The sequence below is a fragment of the Aphelocoma coerulescens genome, chromosome 18, assembly GCF_041296385.1.
Source record: "Aphelocoma coerulescens isolate FSJ_1873_10779 chromosome 18, UR_Acoe_1.0, whole genome shotgun sequence".
NCBI lineage: Eukaryota > Metazoa > Chordata > Aves > Passeriformes > Corvidae > Aphelocoma > Aphelocoma coerulescens.
Window position 1 is genome coordinate 7,551,204 of NC_091031.1, and position 22,302 is coordinate 7,573,505.

General features: G+C 49.7%; 2 protein-coding genes across 6 annotated transcripts in view; one reads left to right on the forward strand and one right to left on the reverse strand.

Annotated features, from left to right (window-relative positions):
* MYO15B (myosin XVB) overlaps positions 1 to 10,598 on the forward strand; it is a 42,624-nt gene extending 32,026 nt beyond the window's left edge. The window contains exons 47-68 of the mRNA XM_069032911.1: positions 460 to 519; positions 758 to 833; positions 1,315 to 1,433; positions 1,638 to 1,756; positions 2,218 to 2,359; positions 2,496 to 2,607; positions 2,894 to 3,054; positions 3,315 to 3,427; positions 3,534 to 3,597; positions 3,833 to 3,905; positions 4,258 to 4,334; positions 4,711 to 4,787; positions 5,358 to 5,488; positions 5,755 to 5,849; positions 6,113 to 6,190; positions 6,334 to 6,424; positions 6,768 to 6,916; positions 7,275 to 7,402; positions 8,103 to 8,236; positions 8,707 to 8,840; positions 9,266 to 9,406; positions 9,667 to 10,598. Coding sequence (XP_068889012.1) covers positions 460 to 519; positions 758 to 833; positions 1,315 to 1,433; positions 1,638 to 1,756; positions 2,218 to 2,359; positions 2,496 to 2,607; positions 2,894 to 3,054; positions 3,315 to 3,427; positions 3,534 to 3,597; positions 3,833 to 3,905; positions 4,258 to 4,334; positions 4,711 to 4,787; positions 5,358 to 5,488; positions 5,755 to 5,849; positions 6,113 to 6,190; positions 6,334 to 6,424; positions 6,768 to 6,916; positions 7,275 to 7,402; positions 8,103 to 8,236; positions 8,707 to 8,840; positions 9,266 to 9,406; positions 9,667 to 9,726 — 2,334 coding nt within the window. The 3' untranslated portion in view covers positions 9,727 to 10,598. The remainder of the gene's footprint in view (positions 1 to 459; positions 520 to 757; positions 834 to 1,314; positions 1,434 to 1,637; positions 1,757 to 2,217; positions 2,360 to 2,495; positions 2,608 to 2,893; positions 3,055 to 3,314; positions 3,428 to 3,533; positions 3,598 to 3,832; positions 3,906 to 4,257; positions 4,335 to 4,710; positions 4,788 to 5,357; positions 5,489 to 5,754; positions 5,850 to 6,112; positions 6,191 to 6,333; positions 6,425 to 6,767; positions 6,917 to 7,274; positions 7,403 to 8,102; positions 8,237 to 8,706; positions 8,841 to 9,265; positions 9,407 to 9,666) is intronic.
* A 294-nt stretch (positions 10,599 to 10,892) lies between these two features.
* RECQL5 (RecQ like helicase 5) overlaps positions 10,893 to 22,302 on the reverse strand; it is a 38,481-nt gene continuing 27,071 nt past the window's right edge. For 4 of the 5 annotated variants that reach the window (XM_069032968.1, XM_069032967.1, XM_069032966.1 and 1 more), the window contains 12 exons: positions 19,485 to 19,712; positions 17,944 to 18,043; positions 17,405 to 17,441; positions 16,546 to 16,604; positions 16,347 to 16,423; positions 15,771 to 15,864; positions 15,174 to 15,314; positions 14,097 to 14,752; positions 13,823 to 13,901; positions 12,693 to 12,944; positions 12,155 to 12,227; positions 10,893 to 12,076 (listed from right to left, as the gene is read on the reverse strand). In XM_069032968.1, coding sequence (XP_068889069.1) covers positions 11,955 to 12,076; positions 12,155 to 12,227; positions 12,693 to 12,944; positions 13,823 to 13,901; positions 14,097 to 14,752; positions 15,174 to 15,314; positions 15,771 to 15,864; positions 16,347 to 16,423; positions 16,546 to 16,604; positions 17,405 to 17,441; positions 17,944 to 18,043; positions 19,485 to 19,712 — 1,918 coding nt within the window. In that variant the 3' untranslated portion in view covers positions 10,893 to 11,954. The remainder of the gene's footprint in view (positions 12,077 to 12,154; positions 12,228 to 12,692; positions 12,945 to 13,822; positions 13,902 to 14,096; positions 14,753 to 15,173; positions 15,315 to 15,770; positions 15,865 to 16,346; positions 16,424 to 16,545; positions 16,605 to 17,404; positions 17,442 to 17,943; positions 18,044 to 19,484; positions 19,713 to 22,302) is intronic. The other variant, XM_069032964.1, reaches the window with a different exon arrangement.

The following is a 22,302-nucleotide window of genomic DNA, read 5'->3' on the forward strand; positions in this document are numbered from 1 at the left end:
CACTCAGTGTAAGACAAGGGCACAAAGATAGTTCTGGGATCACAGACATAGGAGCTGGAGGCAGGGGATCATGTCATGGGGAATCTGGGTCCTGCTCTCCCTTACTGACACTTGTGTCTCAGTTTCTCTACCTGTCCTTTCCTTCCTCTCTAGACTACTGAGAAATCTGAAACCTGAATTAGTTGTTGCCTGGTGCTTTCCTGATAAAATAGTACAAATGTGTTTAAAATCAAGAATTGGAGAATGTGCTAAACTCACCAGGGTTCATCCTTTGCTCTCACCACTCAGGTTTTGGTCTTTCACTCCTGGCCCTTCTGTTTACACACACAGTGCCTCCTCCCTGCCTGTCCCTGGAGATGAACTCGCTCCTCCCTGGCAGCAGGGCATATGGATTGCAGAACATCCCTGGGGAGCTACTTCTGCAGTATCTGTAACACCACTATTACCCTCCTCTTGCAGGTGTTTTACCCCAAAGAAAATTTCAGCCACCCTTATTGTCTGAACTTGCTGTGTGAACAGGTAAGCACAGGAGTGTGGCTCAAGGCCAGTTGTCTCTCTGGGGACAAAGCACTCCATAATTACATTGCATAAGTTACCTTCCCTTCTCCATCCCAAGCAGTGCAAGTCTCCTCTCCAGATCCACCCAGTCCAGCCCCTGTTCACTCCTCTCTGAGACTCAGTTTTACAGCCTCAGGAGCTCCAACACAGCCAGGTGTGGCCTTTGCACTGGAAGCCTCTCTGTTCCCTTCCTCTGCAGATCATCCGTGACACCTTCTCTGATTCCAGCTTTCGGATCTCCAGGGAGGAGAAGCGCAAGATGAAAGATCTGCTGGGTAATTAACAGCCCCATCACCCCTTCTCCTCTATGGCCATCCCAGCTTCTGGTCTGAAATGAGGAACTGGCCTCCAAGCCTTTCAGACAGGACTTAGGGCAGAGGAGAAATGTTTGTCACTGCAGAAGGAAAGCACATTTGTAGAGTGCAGTGTAGGAATGTTTGTTTATTCCAAATGGCCCTGAAATTCCTGTGAGCCAGAAAAACTTATTTCTGAAATGTTTATTGTGGGGAGAGGAAACTGAAGCCCAAGGATAGGATTTTGGTTCGTTTCAAATTCCAACTGTCACCTTTGACATGATCTGCATGGAGAAAGGGATGGAAACCAGTAGCAGACTGGTGTGTGCAAGTGTCCTTTCCCCTTTGATGTGGTTTGCTGTGCTGTGAACACTGAGGGACCGCTGGGAATGAAGCCCTGGGAAGAGGGAGACTTGGCCACCTTTGTCTTTCTGAGCAAGTAACTGTTTTGTAACCCTGCTAGCGGAGTTCCGAGTTGGCAACAATGCCCAGTCCATTCAGGAGGACGGCATAAAGAAGAGGATTGTAGTGGCTGCTCGGGACAACTGGGCCAACTATTTCTCCCGCCTTTTCCCAGTTCAGGTGTGTCTTAATTCTCTCACCAGACCCTGGGCTTGCTTTAGCTGTGGCTCAGTTCACTCTTTCTGTCCCCCTGCCTGGCCACACTGCAGTGATTCTGTACCTTCCATACTTTGCAGGGTTTCACACCTCTTGTGTGGCATCTCCTTTCCCACCCGTGCAGGTGGGATGGAGCCTTTGATTCTCTGTGCTGCACTTCCCTTACAGGGTGAAAAGGGAAGTGATGTGCAGATCCTGGGTGTTTCTCACCGGGGCATGAGGCTACTGAAGGTGGAGAAAGCAGCTGGATACCGTCCTGAGCACCTCAAGATCCTACGCAGCTACTGGTGAGCAAAAGGCCCAGGTTGCTGCAGGGGGACAGTTTGTCACACAGGGTGTCACACAGGGTGTCACACAGGGTGTCACACAGGGTGTCACACAGGGTGCTGGAGGCAAACTGAATGGAGTTGTGCTGTGCTCTCTTGACTCAGTGCAAGTGCTGTGCTCACCTTTCAGTGACTCACAGGCCAGCTGTGAGTCACTGACCCTCCTGCTAACGATTCTGGCTTTTCCTTTTCCTTCCTCCTTTGAGCTTTGCTTACAAGTGAGCGCTGGGGGTGAGTCAGCTCCGTGTGTGTCATCACAGGGGGCTCCTCAGGGTGAAAGCCGTGAGCAGCTGGTGAAAGGCCAACATGGAGTGTGTTGAGGCACGTCTCCATTCCCAGTCCTTGGAATGGGCTCCCATCCCCATGTTCTGCATCCCAAGCTCTGGCAGCAGGAGCCTGAGCATGCTGCCTTGTGTTCCCAGCTTTGCAGATGTGCTGTCAGTGGAGCTGAAGGGTAGTAATTCCCTGGAGTTCTCCCTGAAGACAGAGCAGCTCATCCTGCACTCTCCGAAGGCTCTGTGCATCAAGGCCATGGTGGAACTCTTCATCCAGGAGCTGAGGCAGGTGAGGCAGCAGCTGGAATGCAGTAGGGAATGAAGGCGGTTTCCCAGATGAACCTGAGACTGTCAGTGGGATGACATCACCCGAGCCCTTTGCATCCCTGGGATGAGAACTGACCTGGCCATGGCCCTTTCCCCAGGACACCAACTACGTTGTGGCTCTGCGCAGCTACGTTGTGGATGACAAGAGCCTGCTCAGCTTCAGGAAGGGCGACCTCATCGAGCTGCTGCCCATGCAGGGCGTGGAGCCAGGTGAGGGGGTTTGTTGGCATTGGCAGGACCAGGAACAAGGCTGGATCCATGGTGCCCAGAACCAGAGGAATAGAGGGTGGGCTGGCATCATCAGCCTCCAGCTCTGCTGGACAAGCCACCTTTGTCCCAGTTGCCTTAGCTATATATATATAGTTATATATATGTTACCTCAGGATGCAGGAAAACCTGGTGAGTCTGATGCTCTCCTTTGCCAGCAGAGAGCTTCAGTGCTTGTTTCTCTTGGCAGCTGCCCTGGTTCCTGACTGTTTCTCCGTTGCTTTTCCAGGGTGGCAGTTCGGCTCCACCGGTGGCCGCTGTGGTCTCTTCCCCACCAGCCTGGTGCAGCTGGCTCCAGCCCCTGACTACCTCAGCACCAGCATGGACAGACGGGCGGAGCAGCGGAAGAGCACGAAAGCTTCCCCAGAGAGCAGGAACACCAGCAGGGAGGTGAGCAGTGCTGGGGAGGAACATCCAGGGCCATGGCCGGGCTCTGTGGGAGCTGCCAGGGTGGGTGCATGGCTCTGGTAGTGTCTGACCTCTGAGGGCAGAGGGAAGATGGTGAGTGCTTAGTCTTTGCAGATGAGCCACTCAAATCCATCCTAGTGTTGGAGGGGAGGCACCACATGCAGATGAGGTCTGGCAGCTGAGAATACACACTGCAGCTCCTCAGCTGATGTTTTCGGGCGGCTTTGGTGGTGTTCCTGCAGAGTTCTGTCCTCAGCCTGACACCAGAAGCCAACAGCACCATGTTAGTCCCTGCTGGTGACCATTACACCATGACTGACTTCGCCACCACCTACTTCCGAGAGGCTCAGTCCATGTGAGTAGGCTGTGCTCCTTCCCAAACAGCACCAGGGTAGCCTGACCCATGCCAGGCCGTTTCTGGGGGTATTTCTTGGACTGCATGTTCCCTCTCCTCTGTCTAGGCAGGGCCTGAAGGGGATGTCTGCTGAGAAGAAGAGTGTAGCTGACCTGGTGAGGCACACCAAGGTGAGCCCCGTCTCTCCCCCTGGCCACAGCCAGAACCCCAGCTCCAGCCCTGCCTCTGGCTTTGTCCCCACATGGCCAAAGAACAGACCCTTGGCTGCAGTCTCTGGACAAGTGTAGGTGTCCCCTACTCTTCGGTGCTGCCTGTGAGATTCTGGAGCTCGGTCTGTGGTGAAGCCTGCAGAGCACAGCTCTGTGTGCTCCACATCCCTGCTTTATCCCTGTGTCACCCCTCTAGGTCCCAATCCAGGCGTCTTTGCTCCAGTACTCTGACAGTGAGCTGAACGAGCTGGCTACCAAGAACTTCCAGAGTAAGGACCTCCCTGGGACACAGCACTGCAGAGGGGGGAGTGGGGTGCTCGGGGTGGGCTCACACAGACACTGTGGGGCCCAGTGGGAATGGAAACGGGGCGAGGAGGCCTCCTCCTAAGGCATTTCTGCAGTTCATAACCACCTGTGTCCATGCTGAAAGCTTCCAGCAAAAGGGACGTTGCCTTGAGTGCAAACTGGCCCAGAACACTCTGCCTGGGCTTTGGGCTGACTCCAGGTGTCCAGTGCAAGCCTTGTAATAGCAGAGGAGTTTTCAGGATGCTTCCTTGCCCACTGCCAGCCCCAAGGCAGAACCACCCCTGCTCAGACTAAAGGCCAGGCTTTGCCTTGCAGCGCTGATGCGGTTCATGGGAGATCAGCCAAAACACAAGCACCAGGCTGAGGTCCAGTGCATCTATGAAATCCTTCAGGTTTGTGAGCTTCCCTGGGCAAAGTGGGGCAGCACCAATGGGAATGGAGGGCCAAAGAACCTTGCTGGGAAGGAAAAGAGCAGGGAGAGCCATAATGCCACCTCCTACATGAGGAAGGGAGCTGAAACAGACTGTGGGGAGGGGTTGCATGTAAATGGTTTCCCTGGTTATCACTGTCTGGATGAGAGCACATCTGCCTCTCCTCTCTCCTTCTTTGAGCCAAAATAGCACTGGAGACCAGAGGCTGCAAAGCCCAAGCTTTAAGCCAAACTGGCAGAGCTCTGAAGCTGGGAGAGGAAGGGCACAGAGATGACCTGGGGATGTCTCTGATGCTCTTATCCTCTCTCTGATGCTGTTTTCTCCTCTCTGGATGCAGCTGTGCAAGGAGAAGGAGAATTTGCACGATGAGATCTACTGCCAGGTCATCAAACAGGTCACCCACAACCCTCACCAGTGAGTACCAGCACTGCCAGCTCCTGTGTGTGCACAGCTGGAGAGGAACCATCTGCTGCAGGGACACCAGGGCCAGGGGAGAGGGTGTCTCCTCATGATGTCTTGTCCCCAGCTGCTCCAGTGCTGAAGCATCTGCTGAGCAGTCAGGAAATTTTGCCCATCACTGGGTCTGGCATTTTCACTTCAGTGGATATTTCTCCTTGTATTTCTGGCTGCTGATTTATCTGGGCACCAGTAAATGTTCCTGGTGGCTCCTGGTCGTGGTGCTGCTCAGAGCTCTGATTTCTCCTCTCAGCCTTGGGGAATTGATAAACATCAGTCAAGGACTGGCTTGGCCCCACACTGCCCTGTGAGGTGGCAGCAGTGGCATCCGAGTGGCCTTGATTGTTCCTTTTCTTTGCTTGCTCTTGGAATAACTGTATCAACCCCTTGCTCAGCATAAGAAACCTCTGCCCAAAGGCTGACACCTCCTTTTCTGCCAACTGCCAGAGGTATTCTGGGCTCACTTTGAGCTGCTCAGAGCAGGAATTGTCTTGTCCCAAGGTGCCCACAGTCCTTTCTGTTCCACAGAGAGAGCAAGCTGCGGGGCTGGTTGCTCTTAAACCTGCTCACTGGGTACTTCCTGCCTTCCAAAATCCTGATGCCTTATGCCACCAAGTTCCTGCAGCTGGCCAGCAGTGATCCATCCAGCATCCACCACGGTGAGGCTGTTTGTGTCCTGTAAAGCAAATATTCTAGATCTAATCCCCCCATCCTGTCATTCCCCTGTCCTGGAGGAAACTGTCTGTGGCTGGCTCCTCATGGTTTGGATGTGTCCTGGGAGGGTGGGAGGTGAGGTCAAGTCTCTCTGCTCCCCTAGAAGTGACCAGGGGTTAAATTTGACCCACCCAGATGACCCAACACCATAGGACATGAGGTTTAGTTCTCTGTTTGGCTCAGCACATGGAGCTTATTCCTCTTCCTGCAGATATAGCCAAGATCTGCCAGAGCAACCTGCGGAAAAACTTCCTGTATGGGGGCCGTCGGCACCTCCCTTTCCCTGTGGAGATGGAGGCACTGCTGGTATGGAGGGGCAGGGAAGTGGGGATGGTGGGAAGAGGGAGAGGCCAGAGGGTTGCTTGGAGGTGCCACGTGCAGCATGACAGAGGCAGGTGGTGTTCCAGGAGAGGAAATGGAGCATGTGGATGGAAGGAGCTTGGGAAGTGCAATGCCATGGAGTGGGCAGGGAAGAGGCAGTGGAAGGCAGGGATGAGGAAGAAGAGGGAGAAACACGTGGGGCTGATGGGACCCTGTGTGTCTTGCTGCCTGAACGCTGTCCTTTGCAGAAGGGACACGGTGCCCGCCGGCTGGTGGTGCTGATGCCTGGAGGCATGGAATACCTCACCAAGATCAGGACATTCACTGTGAGTTTCCAGCTGTGAATTCCTTCACTGGTCTGGACTCTGAGCCACACCAGGGAAATCCCTTATCTGACAAGGAATAATGTGTCTACCTGCCCTTGGGCTTGCCTGGTCACTGTATTCATTTCCTTCTTTCCTTGCTTCAGGTGGCCAAGGAGCTCTTGCAGGAGATCTGTGAGCAGATGGGAATAGGTGAACAGCAAGAGATACAGGACTTTGTTCTCTTTGCTATCAGGAGTGAAGACAAAAATCTTGGCAAGTAAAGACCAGCATGGAGCTTCTCTCTTCCTACAGCAGCCTCTGTAACAAGGAGCATCACAGCTCCTGCTTGGAATAGTTCCTCCACCCTTGCTGGCTCCTGGGAGGGTCCTCCTAAGCAGTTTCCCTGTGTATTAGGGTTAAGGATTGATGCTGCTCGGGCTGTGTTGCTTGTTGCTGAAAGAGGTGTGTGGCTCCGTGTCCCTTTGGAACAGCTGATGGTTGGAGTCTAAGGGCAGGGTGGAGCTGAGGTGGGCAGGAAGGCTCCTGTCCCAGCCCTTCCACCAAGAGGGATGGATGACCCTGTCTCTGTGTCATGTAGGTAAAATGGTGAGGCCAATTAAACTGGAGGAATATCTCCATGATTACCTGCTGGAGGACAAGCTGGTCGCTGTGACCTTACGCAGGCTCATCTGGAGGACACGTCTGCACTTTGACAACCAAATTTACACAGATGTCCATTATGGACAGGTAAGCAAGAGCAGGACCCTCCCTAGCAGGGACAGATGTAGTGTCCAGGCCAACAGGAAAGTGCCAAGGGGGCTGAAAAAGCAGGAGGGCTTTGGCTGATAGGCTTTGTGTGCTGCTTCTGGGAGTGACTGAACACTGAAGCTATGGATGCCAGGAAGGCTCTGTGCCTGTGGCCCTAGCCTGGAGCAGTGCTGTTCCACACATTGTGCAGCTCCTCAGGCTCTTCCTGAGCCCAGAGAGCCTTTGTTTTGCATTATCAGCAAGGCAGGGTGTGGGTCTGTGCAGCCTGGCACTGCCCAGACCTGCCTGTAGCATCTGGCAGGTTTAACAAAGGCCTCTTTGCTGTGCTGCCCCTCAGGTGCTGTGGGATTACCTGAATGGGAGGATCCTGCTGGGCCAGAGTAAAGAAACAGAGATGCAGGTGGGCCTTTTGGCAGTGTTCCAGCACTGGGCCAAAGTGGAGCAGCAGAACTCTACTCCCTCCAGGTACGTCTGTGGCAGAGGGCATCTCTCTCTGTGCTGGCCATAGGCACCACAGGGGCTAGGAGCAGGTACCTGGAAATCCTCTCTGGTTAATGAAGAAATGTCCAGTGCTGGAGAACAGAGAGTGTCATGAGGGTGCCATGGTCATTTAATTTGATTGCCATGGGTTTGTAACACCAAGAAGGAAAGGGATGAGCTCATGGCTTGGGTGAATCCTCCTTTGTTCTCTCTCACAAGTGTCAGAGGTTTCCACCCTGGACACCTGAAACCTGTAGTGAGATGCCCAGTGGGAATGAAATTGTCCCTGGATACTGGAAACCTTCAGTGCTGCAGCTGCAAGCTGTACTTTCCCACCCCTTCCTTCCCTCATGCACTTTGACTCAGAGCTGAGGTAATGCCTCCATCAGATCCCCTTAAAGCACCAGCAGCAGGGAGATGGCATAACCCTGCTGGTCACTGAAAAGCTCTTGCTGTGTCCAGAAAAGAGGGATTTCTCTCCATGCACTGGTCAGTGGTGACAGCTGAAGGGTGGTCTCACTGTCTCAGATGTTTCCTTCCACCTGACCCAGTACAGGCACTGTTGTGCTCTTCCTCTCCACCCTTGTCCCCCGATACACAATGGAAAATTGTTGTCCCATCCCCTCCTTCCTCTTAATCCCCTGGCTGATGTTTGATGTGAATTAGAATCTGGTTTTTGGCACAGGGAAGAGCTGAAGGAATACACTCCAAAGACCCTCCAGCCCACCATCAGCTCCAAGGCTCTGCAGAACCACGTGGCCACACTGCTGAGAACAAGGAAGCCCCTCCAGCCACTGGATGCAAAAATCCAGTTCATAGGTGAGGAGACATCCAAATCTGCTTCAGTTTCTGGAAGCTGCTCCAAATGCACTTTTGGGACAATTCATGAGGTTGTTGATGATTCTTGGAGCCTGGAACGGGCCGTGGCAATAGAATTCCCTGACAGCCCCTCACTGTGGATTAGAACTTGTCCCCAAGCATGATGGTCACAGTAGAAGTTCCATCTCTTGTAGGAGTCTGCAGTGGATTTTCAGAGCTCTGTACAAGCTATGTTTTAATTTATATTCCAGCTGCACATCTGTTTTCTGGTCAGAAAAGGACAGGACATCCACTGAGCCTGCTGAAAACTGAATCTCAGAAGCCAGAGAGGGAGGGAGGGAGAAGTTACCAATCTTACTTTTTAATGTAGAAAATCTTGGGAACACTGGCAGCTTTGACCCCCTCAATCTGGTGCAGTAAATTGCTGGCTGGAAGCTGCTGCCCTCAGGCCACTTTTTGCTCTGTTCTAGAGCACGTGATGAAATTGCCTTTCTTCGGCTACACCACCTTCGTCGTGGAGAGAATCAGCGATGACACGGTCCCTGTGCCCTGTTTCTTTGGTGTGAACAAGGAGGAGATCATTGTGGTGGATGGCTCCACCCAGGTATGCCAGACATTTTCCCCTGATGTCTGTCAGATACCAACTTTGACTTTGAGAAGAACTTGTGTGGGAAGAGGCTGGAATTCCCTGCATCACAGCCACTCTGACAACAGCACTGGCCCAAAGCAAGAGAGTGTAGAACAGTCATTACAGCCATGGGCTCTTTTGAAAGTCCAGTGTTCATGCTCACAAGCACAATCCACAGTAGAACTAAATGTAGAACACATTCCTGCTTGTCCCGATCCTGTGGGAGTTCCAGGGCTGTGCTGGGCAGCTGGAGCCTGCCCTGCATCCTGCACACACTACCCTGTGCCCCAGATCTTCCCTCAGCTTTCAACAGGCTCTTGAGGTGACTTGTGGTGAGAATCAGATGGTTTCACTGGTAGGGATTGCTCCTGAGAGTGGTTGGTGGCTTTTCCCCTTCGCAGGTGGTGTCCCAGGTCATTCCCCTGAAGGAGCTGCAGAAGCTGCGCACCCTGAGGCCCCTCTCCGGCGGGGGCCTTCCTGGCCTGGAGCTCAGCTATGGCTCCCCTGGCAGCCCCAGGGCCATGTGGGTGGAACTGTCACAGGTGAGATCAGCCTGCACCTGCAGCTTTCCCCTGGCACCTCACGAATCACCCTCCCCTGCCCAGCTGAGCCTCTGCTGCTGCTCCTCTCTCCTGCCCCAAAGGAGGAGGGGGGACACTGCATTTCCCAGGCTCCAATGTGCAGCTTAGTCCCAGCACATGGCTGATATTTAATGATGGGAAGTGATTTATGGGAATATTTAATTAGGGGAAGCAGCTCTTTCTGGCCAAAGAGTGATTGATGCTGGTTTGTGTTTTGACAGGCCAAAGAACTGTACCACACGGTTGTTGTCATCCTGGATAAAACAGAGCTGCACTCCTAGAGCCTGAAAGGAGGAGAATGGCCAAGGAAAACAGCACTGTTTCCCTTTCTCTGAACTTCATCAGTGCTCCTTGACCTGTCTTTGGGAAAGAACTCTTCCAGAAGACACCCATGACCTCAGCCAGCTGCTTTCTAAGAATGCCACCGCAGTGTTTGTTGATGGAGTGACCATAACCCTCGTGACCTGCCATTCAGTCCCCAAGCACTTCCTTGAAACAATCCAGGCCGTGGCTAAACAAACCCCAAGGGCCTCTCCACACCACAGCCCGTTCCAACAAAGAGCAGCTGACCCAAAGCAAGCACTTGCCTTCAAGCTTTGCACTGTGCAACTCCTCCTTTCTGTTTTGAATTAATTATCATGAGCGAAGCCTGGTGCTTGCCAGAGATTTGTGTATCCCAGTGCCCAGCTGAGGCCGTGTAATGCCTGCACTGGCTGCTGGTGTTTTCCAGGAGCCAGATTAGTCTCTGAATTGATATGCAGAGGTCCTGTAGCAGGACTTGTGAAGCAGGAGTTTATAGAAAGCATCTTAATTGAAAAGCAGATGAGTGTTAATAATACAATTAACACATATGCTGGGGCACAGATTGAGCTGCAATGGTAAGGAAGTTTATTGTTAATTAATTTCTCACTGACTTAATAATATGCACATGCTTCCCTCTACTATAAAGAAGTCAGTCAGGGCCATGCAGCTGTCAGACTTCAATGATGGCTCCATGCCCATGGAGGAAGCATCTTCAAACAGAACTTGTATTATACTGAAGTGTTTCAGGTTGTACAAAAATGTTTAATTTATTTTTATTGCCACAGCTCTCCTACTGACCTGAGAAGTAACTGTCCTTTAGGAAATCACAATAAAATAAGCACAGAGATGTTTTGAAGGCATGATATGATAGATCTCACATCTAACCTGGGAAAACTCAACTGCAGGTAATGGGCAAAGCTTGAGGAAAATGTTGTCACTGCTGGCAGGGAAGGGGTGCTCAGTGCATTGCTCTGAGGGTGCTCAATGCAAGCCCTGATGCAGTTAGACTCTTCCTGGTGAGCTGATACCAGTGGGAACTACAGCATCTTCCCTGCCAGGTGCTTCTCTTTGAGTGCTGCTTAATGTACCTCAGACCAGTCTGTCTGACTGAGTGGTAAGAAAAAGCTTCCAGGAACGAGCCACAGCAGTTATAACATTGCTTTATTGTCAGTTCTGCATATACCCTTCAGAACATCTAAAAAAATACATCTGTGGAGTGATCCAAACCCCTGGGCAGCCTCTGAGATTGAAGATTCCCTCTGGCAGCACTAGAGCCTGAGCCCACCAGCCCCTGTAGGTAGGGAATAGAGGCAGAACCCAACAAAACTCCAACAGGAAGGAATAGTGCCAGGGACTCAGGTTCAGGTTCCATATAAACATAGCAGCAGAGGTACCACAGTGTCAGTTTGAGGGCCACAGCAGAACCTTCCCCAGCTAGAACAGCAGCATTGTCCCCTGTATTGCAGACTTTTGGTGAGGCACAGGAAGCAAATATGGCTTTAGGGATTACGAGCAAATGCTGAAATTGTTGCAGAGGTTAATACTGAAAGAGTATCACCACTTAAATTATAGGGCAGACAGAACTAGACAAAGTTGAAGAAGTTCACATTAAAAGAAAAAAAATCCAAGTTTCTCCTCCTTTAGAAAGCAAGCACTGCCTTCATGGTAATAACAAAATACTCTCCTGCCCTTCAAAGGAAAATATTCCATCCAGGAACTCAAACACTGAGGTTGTCAGGCAGCCCTGAGCAAAGCATGAGAACTTGCAGCATCAGGCTTCTATTGGTGACACTGAAATAAGAGACAGGGACCGAGGGGAGAAGCCATTTAGGAAGGAAGGTGCCATCCCAAAGCAGTGTCCCAACTGGAAAGTCTGAGCCCTGCCCAGACTGCTACAGGGAATAGAGGTTGGAGACAGTGCAGAACATCCAAGGCAGCAGCCCCTAACAAACACAGCAGGTACAACTTCACACCTTTTGGTCCTTGAGGGTTTCAGCACCCCAGTTATTGGGAAAACTCGCCATGAGTTCACAGAAACTGGTTCCCTGGGAGTGTGTGTCACTAAGGACAGAAGTGAGCAAAAATGCAGTGGGGAAAAGAAAAATAAATCTCATTTCTGCAGTCTCATAAAACCCTCCATGGCTGAGTTCTTCCAGATCCCCTGGTGGTGCTGCTGGAGGAAGGAAGAGCCAACAAGGAGCAGGGATCAGCTCTCCAAGCTCTGCAGCTCCTCCCAGTCTGCCTCACTCTCACACCTGAGCCTTGTTTTGAAAAACTCCTTGATGAGTCTCTGTGCTTCCTCCTTCACTGCAAGAGAGGAAACACCATCTTTTGAGTTGATACTTAACACATCTGCCCCCTCTAAAGCCAGGAATCCATCTGGCACTGAAATAACCCCAGACGCACCTGTCTTGCGGGCAGGGCTCTGCTCCTGGGTCAGTAAGTGAGACAGGTGCCTGGCAAAGCCCTTGAACAGGTCCTGCACAAATGGGGAAGACAAAGAGCAGAAAGCAGACACTGGTTACCTCACCAGTCTTTTTCCATGTTTGTCTTGCCCTCAGCACAGACTGGCTGGAGCACAAACCACTCCTAGACTGAACACACAGCTGCAGCCACAGCTGGCCCTGCAGCACACATCCTGCCTTGCAGGGCACAGCAGGGAAACTACACCAGCACTGAACCCGAGCTGCTGCTACCCCACAGGTGGGAGTTAAAAACGTGCCAGGGTTTAATGTGAAAGTATGAACAATCACAAGTAAGTGTGGAACCAACCCTTCTGTGGGAGAGGGGAGTCGCTGCACCTGGAGTCACTAAAACAGCACATACCAAAACATAACTTGGAAATGAAAGGTGGGATCCAGATTATCTCCCCTTTCTTAGAGCCCCAGATCCCTAGACAGATTAACTCTCCTTCTGTTAAAGAGGGCCATGAGCTATGCCCTACCTTGGAAGCAAATTTGCCCCCCTTGTAGAACGGGGTCAAATACTTGACCACGATGTCTGCAGTCTCTTTGAGGGACATGCCTTTGGTCACTGGCTGTATGGTCTTGCTGCTTCCTTCTTTATCACACTGTGCTAAATTTGAGTCAAAAGTCACCTTCTTCTTTGTTGGACCAACACTTTTGCCCTCTGGCTGGGTCAGAATTGAAGATTTTGCTGCTGTCCGTAGCCGCTTTTTTGCGGGACTTTCCATATCCTGGAGAGGGGACAGAAGAAAGCCAAACCCACCAATTCCTGTGGCAGCATCACGCTTCCAAGCAGCCACCACCACCTTCCAGGAACACAAATTTTGCAGCATCCTGCAGCCTCTCCCTCCAGTGAATACCAAATAAGAATCTCTGTAACCCTTTTTGCTGTGCAGACACTATTTCCCACACAAAGGGACTTTGAGAAAAGCCCTTTAAAGAATACCACATTTAGAACTACCCTGTGCTCCTATTGGGGCAGCTAATTGCTAGCCCCTGTCCTACAGAGGAAAAACTGACTGGGAAAGACTTCTCAGGATGTCTGCTGAGAATACACCCCTCAGGAAGAATCCGCCACCTCAGGAGAGCCACATTCCTGCTCAGTTTGGAAGAGAAAGGAGACTGCAGTGTTGCAGAGACAGCTGCCAGGCTGCCTCAGCTGCCAAATGCAGAAGCAGAGGCTGAATGGCAAGGCAGGCTGCAAGCAGGGGTCATTTCCCAATTGTCCTGCGTGTCTCTGGCCTGTGGTTGTGCTCTTGCCTTGAGAAAGCAACTCCCTAATTATAGTCAGTGACAGATCTCAGGGGGTGGAGACACTCATTCCAGGCAAGTCACCAGCAAGGGCACAGTCACATGAGTTGCACAGAGGAGGAAACAAAGCAGTGGACAAGGAGCTCTCCACCGCAGCCCAAGGTGCTGGCAGGGCCCAGAGGGCAGCAGGGAAACACCAGGAATGCAGCACAACTGGGATTCTTCTCTCTGCTACAACTGCAGCTGGGCTCTCCCCAGATAAATAAGACTCTCAGAGCAAGAGTGTCACTCCCAGAGAGAAATTTAGAACAAGATGAACACAAGAAATAGAAGAAATCAGCATTCATTGAAGTCTTACCTCATCTGATCCTGGCCGCTTCCCACTGTCACCTTCCCCAACAACAGGTAGCTCAGTTTCTGCAACATGTTCAGCAACACTAGTGGGAAGAGTGGAGAGAAGGCCAACTGTAATCATTCCACAGTGAAAATATTTCTGCATTCACTGTCAGTGGCCATGAGACTGCATGGTAAAGCAAGAGTCTCCCTCACCCACCCAGAGACCTCATACAGTTTCCAGGACAAGGCTGGTGGGGCTCTGGGCAACATAGGGAGCAGAGAAGTAGAGATTTTACCTGGACTTCACATCCATTTCTTCCTCAAGCAATTCAGATTCAGCAGCCTGCTGAAAATTCTCCCTTCTCTCAGTCAGAGTTACTTCTGCTTCTCTCAGTTCTTTATTCTCTGCCTGGAACTGCCCAGTCAGATCTCCAGAGTCAGCTTTGTTTTCCTGAGGGGTTGGTTTCTCTTGACACACGCTTTGAGAAGAAACCTGAGGTAGTGTGCTTGCAGAGCAGCCACCTCCCTTTGATGAGCTGCAACTTTGGGCTTTAGAGCCACTTTTGGGGAGGGAGAAGAATTTGGAAATATCTTGTGATTCCTTTTTAGCTGCTTCTGCGAGCATTTGCTGCTTCTTGCTACGTTTGGACTTCTTAGCAGGGCTCTCCCCAAGGGCAGTTTTTGTGTCTGGACTGGGTTGCTGCCCCTTCTTTTCTGGATGTAGTTCTACCCCTGCACTCTCACCCACTGCTTTGGTTGCTGTTTCTTTCCTCTGGAGAACAGGCTTTCTGGTGTCCAGGTCCAGCCTGCAGCTGCTGCTGTCTTGCCCATTTGGACAGTCTGTTTCGACAGGCTTTGCATCACTCTCCTCTTGGATCTTCAGCAGTTCTGAAGCTGTCTGGAACAAGCTGGATTTCTTTGGAAATCCTGCTCCCACACGTTTGGGTTTGAACTGGGAAGACAGGAAGAAGAAGAAATTTTGGATGTGAGATGCCTGTGTGCAGCACCCTGAAAGGAGCTGAGTTTCTGCATACTATACACCAGTGTGGGCAGCTGTAAGCTGGGAGAGGCTCTAAAACTGACTTATCATCACACCCATCAACTGAGACATGAGGGAAATGGATTAGGTAGAAATCCTAGGCCAGCAATAAGAAAACAAGGCAGCATCCTTGGATAGAGCAAGGTGAGAAAGAACTTATTTAAGCTGTGGCCTGCACATGGATTAGATTCACTAACAACAACGTGACAGACAGGAAAAAGCAATTACAGCAGAAATATGCAGTTGTGGCCACAGAAAGGACACAAAACAAGTTTATAAAAAGGCAGACAGACAAAAGACACCATTCCCTCCTGTCTATCCCACCAGTACTCACCGAGGGAACCTGGGATGCAGGGAAGAAGTCCCCTTCTGCTGGAGACACAGATTTTGTTTCCAAATTGCTGTTACCATCAGTTCCAGACCCAAAGACTGAGAACAACTCCCCTTGTTTGGAGGCTTTATTGATTTCTGCCACCTGAAAAGAGAACAGAAATATCCTCTAAAGGCCAGAAATCTTTATGTATCCCTGCCTTTGTACATACTAAAAGCCATAGTAACAAGTATCTGCCCTGGAGAGGCACCTGCCTCAAGAACAGAAACATCTTCAGAGAGACTGATGGCAACCAGAAAACCTAAGCCAAGGCTTCTCTAGTGTCAGCAGCAGCCTGAGGAATTCCCAAATCCTTGTATTGCTAGAACATATCTGGATAAGCTTGCACTGCTAGGTAGGTTTTCAGAGCCTGTAAAGCCAACAAAGATGTGAACCCAAGGTGATTCTGGGCCCTCCTGGAAACAAAATCAAGAAGAAAGATTTGTAAGACACCCGAGGCAAAATAGAGCTTGTCCTTCACCTTTCCCACACAAACTCTGCCCCATTTGCCCTGGAGCTCCCACGTTCCAGAGAGCAGCAGGTGGAGATGTTTGGCCCTACCTTCTTTAGCACAGCTGCCTTGTAGGAGTTTGCCATTTTGCTGGTCCGGAAAGCTTCATATTCCATTTCCACTGCACAGGCAGCAGGGTCTGACCTGAAACACAGGCTGGGGTGATTCCTGGCAAGACACACTTCTGCATCTGCAAAGGGAACACTAATGCTTAAGTATCTCCCAGAAAGTACAAAATCCACTCCCTCCGGTTCAAGAATAAGTGATAACTTCAAGTTCAGTCCTAAGGGATGTAGTGGTGAGTTGATGGAGAACGGAAAGGGTGATGAAAACGGTTTCAAATCAAGATTTTTGCCCACTGCTCCATTTGAGAAGTACGCTATCCCCATCTTGTGGGACAGGGAAGAACTGCCGCTCCTGGGACCAAGCTGATAACAGCGATCAGCCACAGCAACCCTCAGATCTGATCCCCAACATCACTGCCAGAAAGATGCTATTAAGTGAAACTACATCCTTGGACAAAATAACTTTAAAAAGCATTCCCTGAGAATGGTAATTCTGGTCAGGGAAGAGCAGGCCCTGTGTTAAGGGACTCAGTATGCACCCCTTTTTTCCTCATCTCATACCCTTTTCCTTCTGCTGCTGGAGTCTTTTGGTTGTTGCTCAAAGCTTCTTCCAGCATCTTCAAGCAGTGTTCCCGGCCCTAGGAAACATGGGATACTCAGGCATGCTCTACAGAAGTCTCAGCACCCCTTGGACTTCCAGCCCTGAAGGAGTAAGGACAGGGCAGGCAGAAGCTTTGCTGTTCTTTACAACATCCCTTACCTTCACTGTGAGCTTGGAGATCCTCCTGCTGGCAGCATCCTTCAGGGGACAGTCTGCACCTGCCACAGGAGAGGAATTTGAGAAAGGAGCCATGGCAGGGCTGAGCTGATGGAGAATGTCTCAGCTGTCATGGGGAGGTGCCAGTCCAGTACTGCCTGGCTTTCTCCTCCCTGCATTGTCACCCCAAGGAACACTGTGGTCACCCTTTTTACCTGGAGTAGCTACACACTCCGAAAGAGTAGGCAGAAACCAAAGTGAGAATGTTTTCTGTGATTGGAAACATCTACTTCAGAGTTTAGGACTGGCAGCTTTCTAAAATCTCCCCACATCAGAAAACCTTTCTTCAAGGCTCTTAGGAAACTCAATTTTTTTCTGCTCCCCCACAATATCAACCAAAAAAACCAGGCTGGATAGAGTAACGTGACCTATCAAGTGTTCTTTCACAACAGTGCCAGACAGGGCCCCAAGCAGCACAGTTACAAACAGCAAAGGTTTTCAGCAGTTTCCTTATAGCCCAAGTATTAGTATTAGTATTATTAGTATTATTAGTATTATTAGTATTAGTACTGCTGCATAACCACTGCAGAAATAGCCTACACTACAAAGTCAGGTTAGACAGAGTTTTCCTTCTCTCTTATTTGGAAATGTTGTTCAGAAAGATGCATTCCATATCTTCACCCCAACCAAAGCTAAGCTGTGATCCATCTCCTCCAGCCAAGTTTTCACAGCCAAAAGCTTGACCTCTGTGCCTAGGGACTGATACCTCCAGTGGTGATGCTGTACAAATTGCATGCAGCTGCAAAATACAAGACTTTCTTCTCCCAAAGAAAACCCATTATAAATCAAAGAAGGTATTTACTTGGAGGAACAAAATCTTCCTTTTCTGGTTCTTTGCCCTGGAAGAAAACAAAGATCAGTCAAACACTTCCATTCCTACTACACACATGCAGATCTAGAAGCACAAAAGACATCTTTTATATCCCTGCTCCAGGGAAAATTAAAGCTGAAGTTATAAAGGCATTGAACAAGCACCAAAACAGGGCCAAGAAGACAAAGAATGAGAACCAAAGCCAAAAGTTCACCTCTGTTATAGGAATATTTAAGAGAAGCTGAATGGGGAAATCTGGTTTTACTACTAGCAGGGGTATTAAAACCAACAGGCTCCTCTTGCTCAGCACTGCAGAGAAACCAGCACATGAATAAGCTGCATTTCTTCCTATTATGGGACTGGCCCAGAATACGAGAACACAGCAAAAGCAGAGGTACAAGAAATAAAAGACAACAAGCAACAGCAAGATGAAATAATTTACTGTCATCAGTGCCAGGAAGCCTTTATGGCTGTCAGGCAAGCTCACAGCAAACCCTCTGTGCACCCCTTAAAAACTGACCCCAACTCACTTTGCGCAGACTCATCTGTTTCTTGTAGAAGTTGTCCCACTCCCGTTTCCGACGCTCCTCATTATCTTCATCCCAGTTCCCACTGCCTTCCTCATCATACCTGGATAAGGCAGGAAAGCAAGAGGAACGAGCATTTCTGTAGCTGCAGCATTAACTGGGGGACAAGTTTGGAAAGCCACCCCAGTGATGCATCCCACATCCTTTTTGAACAAGTCTTCCCTTTGAGTTTCTCTGCCATTCCCCAACCTGGACAGCAGTGAGTGTCCTCCAAACCCCATAAACTAGTAGGCAGTGGCATGAATTAATAGCATATAACTAGTGCCCTGAAAATGGAGGGCCCCATTTCAGAAGCTCTACCAGATCCTCCCAGGGGGTTCAGGAGTCACCGCCTCATGTCATGTATCCCTTCTGTCAGTCCCTCCTGCCCTGGGAGCAGAGATGGCAGAAAAGGCACAGCATCCATTCCTCAGTCTCACTTGTTCACAGGCTGCTGAAATAAATGAAATCCCCATCTCCAAACCACTGAAATACAGCAGCTGATCCTCACCAGACGTAGCCCAGGAATTCACTGCCTCCCACAGATGCCACAGCCAAAACTTACAGGTATCACAAATCTGAGCTTTAGGGCTGCTGACTATCACAACTTCCAAGGCAAAACTACAATCAGACCATGGAAAAGTTCAATGAACCAAGTGGCAAACACTGTTCTGTACAACAGCATTGGCTGCGGCTTCTCAGGTCCTGAGACCAAACACAGGCTTAGGTCACAAGTCCTGGTTTCCTCTGACTCAGCTGGACTTGGCCAAAGAACAAAGGGACCAATCTCAAGCTTTTTAAGGTAAAGCAGAGGGCCAGGCCAGCCTACAGCACTGTGTATCCTGGCACAGCTTCATGGGTAGTGCCAGCAGAGGAACTTCATCCTGACACAGCTGCACAATCACTGCAGCTCTGCCAGGGAACAAGGGGAAAGAGGAGTTATCACCTCCACACTGCCAAGCATTTTACAGAATTCATCATGGTTCCCACTGCACATCTTCCTTTTGCTGTCAGCCTGACAGGAAAATGTAGCAGTCTGCAGAAGAATCTGACACTGGCACTTCATTACATCCTCTGTGGTGACTAAGTCCTGTCAGTGGCCCCTGGTCTGCTGGCCCACAGACAGTTGTGCTAAATCAGGAATGAACTCTGGACCACGTCATCTTGGTCTCAATTTTAAACATTTTTGATCCTTGTGACTATGAACAGGCTGAGCCCACTTGCTGCTTTCAAAAATTTTAGGCTAGTTTCTTGAGCCAATTACATTGTGCAGGGCAATTCTTAGCTCTGTCAAAACAGCTTCTGGCTCTCTGGGACACGAACGTGAATGAGGCTGCCAAAGTGTGTGGAAAACGAAATTCCAGCTGCTGCTGCCAGAAAGTTACAGGAAAATACCATCCACACAGAAACATGTGCTGAAAATAGGAGTGGCTGGGCCTGCAGCTGGGAGATGCTCTTTTCTCTGGTGGCTCCTATGAGCTGAGTGTAATCTCTTTGGTACAGACCTGCTGAAGCCTTTGCAGCCTCTCCTCCCGCCCTCGTACAGCTCTGGGTCGTAGCTATCCCGGGAGGATCCCGTGGGCCCGATGCAGGTTTTGCTCCAGCTGCTGCTGCAGAGTTCCAGTGCCTCCAGTTGCCTTTTCACTGCCCCTGGGTTCTTGCAGAAGTCACAGCACTTGTTACAAGGTGGGGTGACATCGCCAAAGTACTTCGCTATGGCAGCGTGGCGACAGCTTGGAAACATAAGGCAAAATCATCTGGTCATCACTTCTAGCCACAAAAACTCCACCCTCCAAATGCAGCGTGACTTTATCTAAAGATTTGAGTCTTGTTTGTTTCATAGGCAATGTCTATTCCAGCAGGAATCACAGGGTTTAATCCCTGGAGCAGAATTCAGGCTCTGTTCCTGGCACCTTGCATAAAGCCTCTCTGCCTCCACTTCCCCATACGTAACAAAAATCTGTGTTAATCTCTTCTGCTAAACCCTTTCAGATCTTTGAGATCTGCAAAAGGAGCAGTTGATGAAATATACAGTTATTAATTCTGTATCATTGGCTAAATATAGTCCATGTCCTATCAGGATGGCTGGAGGTAAAGAGGCCCTGTTGATCACTATACCACAGAGTGTATCTATATATCTCTCAATGAAGAGTTTCTAGGTTTATTATTTGTGATTTGAAGGTGAAGAAATATATATTTGAAGACACAGGATTGTAAATTAAGTCCCAGAAATAGAGTCCAGACTGAGGTCACAAGGGAGCACCATTCAGCTAACACAGCCTGGATCTTGATGGGCTCACACATGCTCCAGATCAGCAGCCAAAGTTTGGGTAGAGTCCCACATGCATGAAAACCAGTCCATTTGCTCACACAGGATTGCACAACCAGTTTACCAGGCTTAGCAAACCAGCCATGTGAAGATGATTAGATTCTTCCAGAAATTTTCAAAAGGTTTTTGGCAGACATCAGTGTTTTGGGGTACATGAAAAAGAATTTGGTGAAAATATGCTCATCAGCAATACAGGCAGGAAGTAATTTCTCTTCTAGAACACTCCCTAGCTTAAACCAGGGAATACACTGATTTTGCCAAAGAATAATCAGGCAGTTACTTTCCCCCTTTTTTTTTAAAGAAAGCAGAATTTAGAGGAGCTTTTTAAAACTAAAGTTTCACAGCAGAGATGGCTGGTTGTGTGTTAGTCGAAATGCTGATAATAAATATACAGAAACATTTACTTCATTGGGCATTTAGAGATCAAATCCTGCAGCCAAGTGGGAACAAAAGTTATTTCAGAAGAAAATTATTTTACTACAAGGAAGAACAAGGTGGAAATTTTTCTTCCCTACCAAGGTGTGCCCTAGTGGGGTTACCAACTTCATCTGCAAAATGTGGATCACAGAGGGGAAAAGTAAGAGAGTGAGCACCTGATTTACTCTTATTCTAAACTCTTTAGGGCCCACTAACCTCTAATTAACCAGAGATCTAACAAACACAGTTTTCTTCTTCACTTTTGTCTGTGTGTGTCAGGGGGAAACACAACCGCACGTTACCAAAGCATCACAAACAAACCCTGCAAGGGGCTGCAGTGGCTGCTGGCTCACTCCTTCCCACGGCCTGGGAGGTTGATCTGGAAGGCAGCACAGCAGCAGGTCACAGGTTCCTGTCCCCCAGCAGTGACCTGAGTGTGCTGAAGTGCCAGGGAGCAGGCAGTGCTCAGGTAAGGGCCTGCAGCAGGGTGTCTGCACTGTGCAGGGCACCAAAGCTTGGAGAGGGCTCCGACAAAGCTGCCTTTATATCCCCCTTAAAGCCACACTGACTCACTCTGCTCCTGCACTCAAAGAGCTCCTTTCACATGCAGGGGAAGGGTGGGGGGGACCGGGATGGGGGCAACACATTCGATCCCCTTGTCCTGCCTTTCCAAAAGAACTACTGGTGCTGCCTGGCCTGCCAATGCAACGTGACTATAGAAATGTCAGCGAGCTGCAAGTCAGCTTTTTGTTTCCCCAAAAGAAAAGAGGCAGGCATTCTCATTAGTCCATGTCTCTTCCCCTCGCACGCACTGATCTGTATTAGAGTTAACTGAGGCATTCAGTGAGGGACAAGCATCTCCCCACTCCCACAGCTCACCAGGCTTATGCTGGGGAGGGACATCCACACACATCTCTGTCCTTTAGATGCCACAGGGGAGGGCTTCGGTGGAAGCAGAGATCAGCTGTGAGCTCACTGGAATTTAGAGCTCCAGTTTCTAACCCATCAGGCTTGTAAAGCCAAGCCCTTTCCACCCAGCCCCCTGTAACTGCCTTTTTCATCCTGAAGAATTACCCAGATGGGGCCACAGCCCCGCTTTAGCCAACGGTGTTCAGGAGTTGAGCCATAACGGAAATCAGTTGCAAAACTAAAATTGCAATCCTATAATTAAGGTCAAACGGCAAAAAACCAAAAAAGTTACCAACAGGGATGCTGGGGTTAATCATTGGATTAATGCTTAACACAAGAGTTCCTGAAACGTAGTTGGCTATGCATTACCATGTGAGGGGAGAGCTTCCACAGTCACACCAACACTTGACTAACGACCACGAGATGGAGATGATTTACACAAATTAATGGTAGTTTCTATTATTATACATGTCCTAAAATTATTTCATCTTTTAAATATGCAACTGTGTTATTTGTCTCCCCTCACCCTGCAAAAAGAGTATGTATGAGGTGACCATTGGTCTTTAAAATGTCTAAACAAAATCATTATGTCATTTCAGGTATCCTCCCCTGATTTGACATTATGGAATGGGATGAAGAGCAAATAACAACCAGGGTTATTAACACAT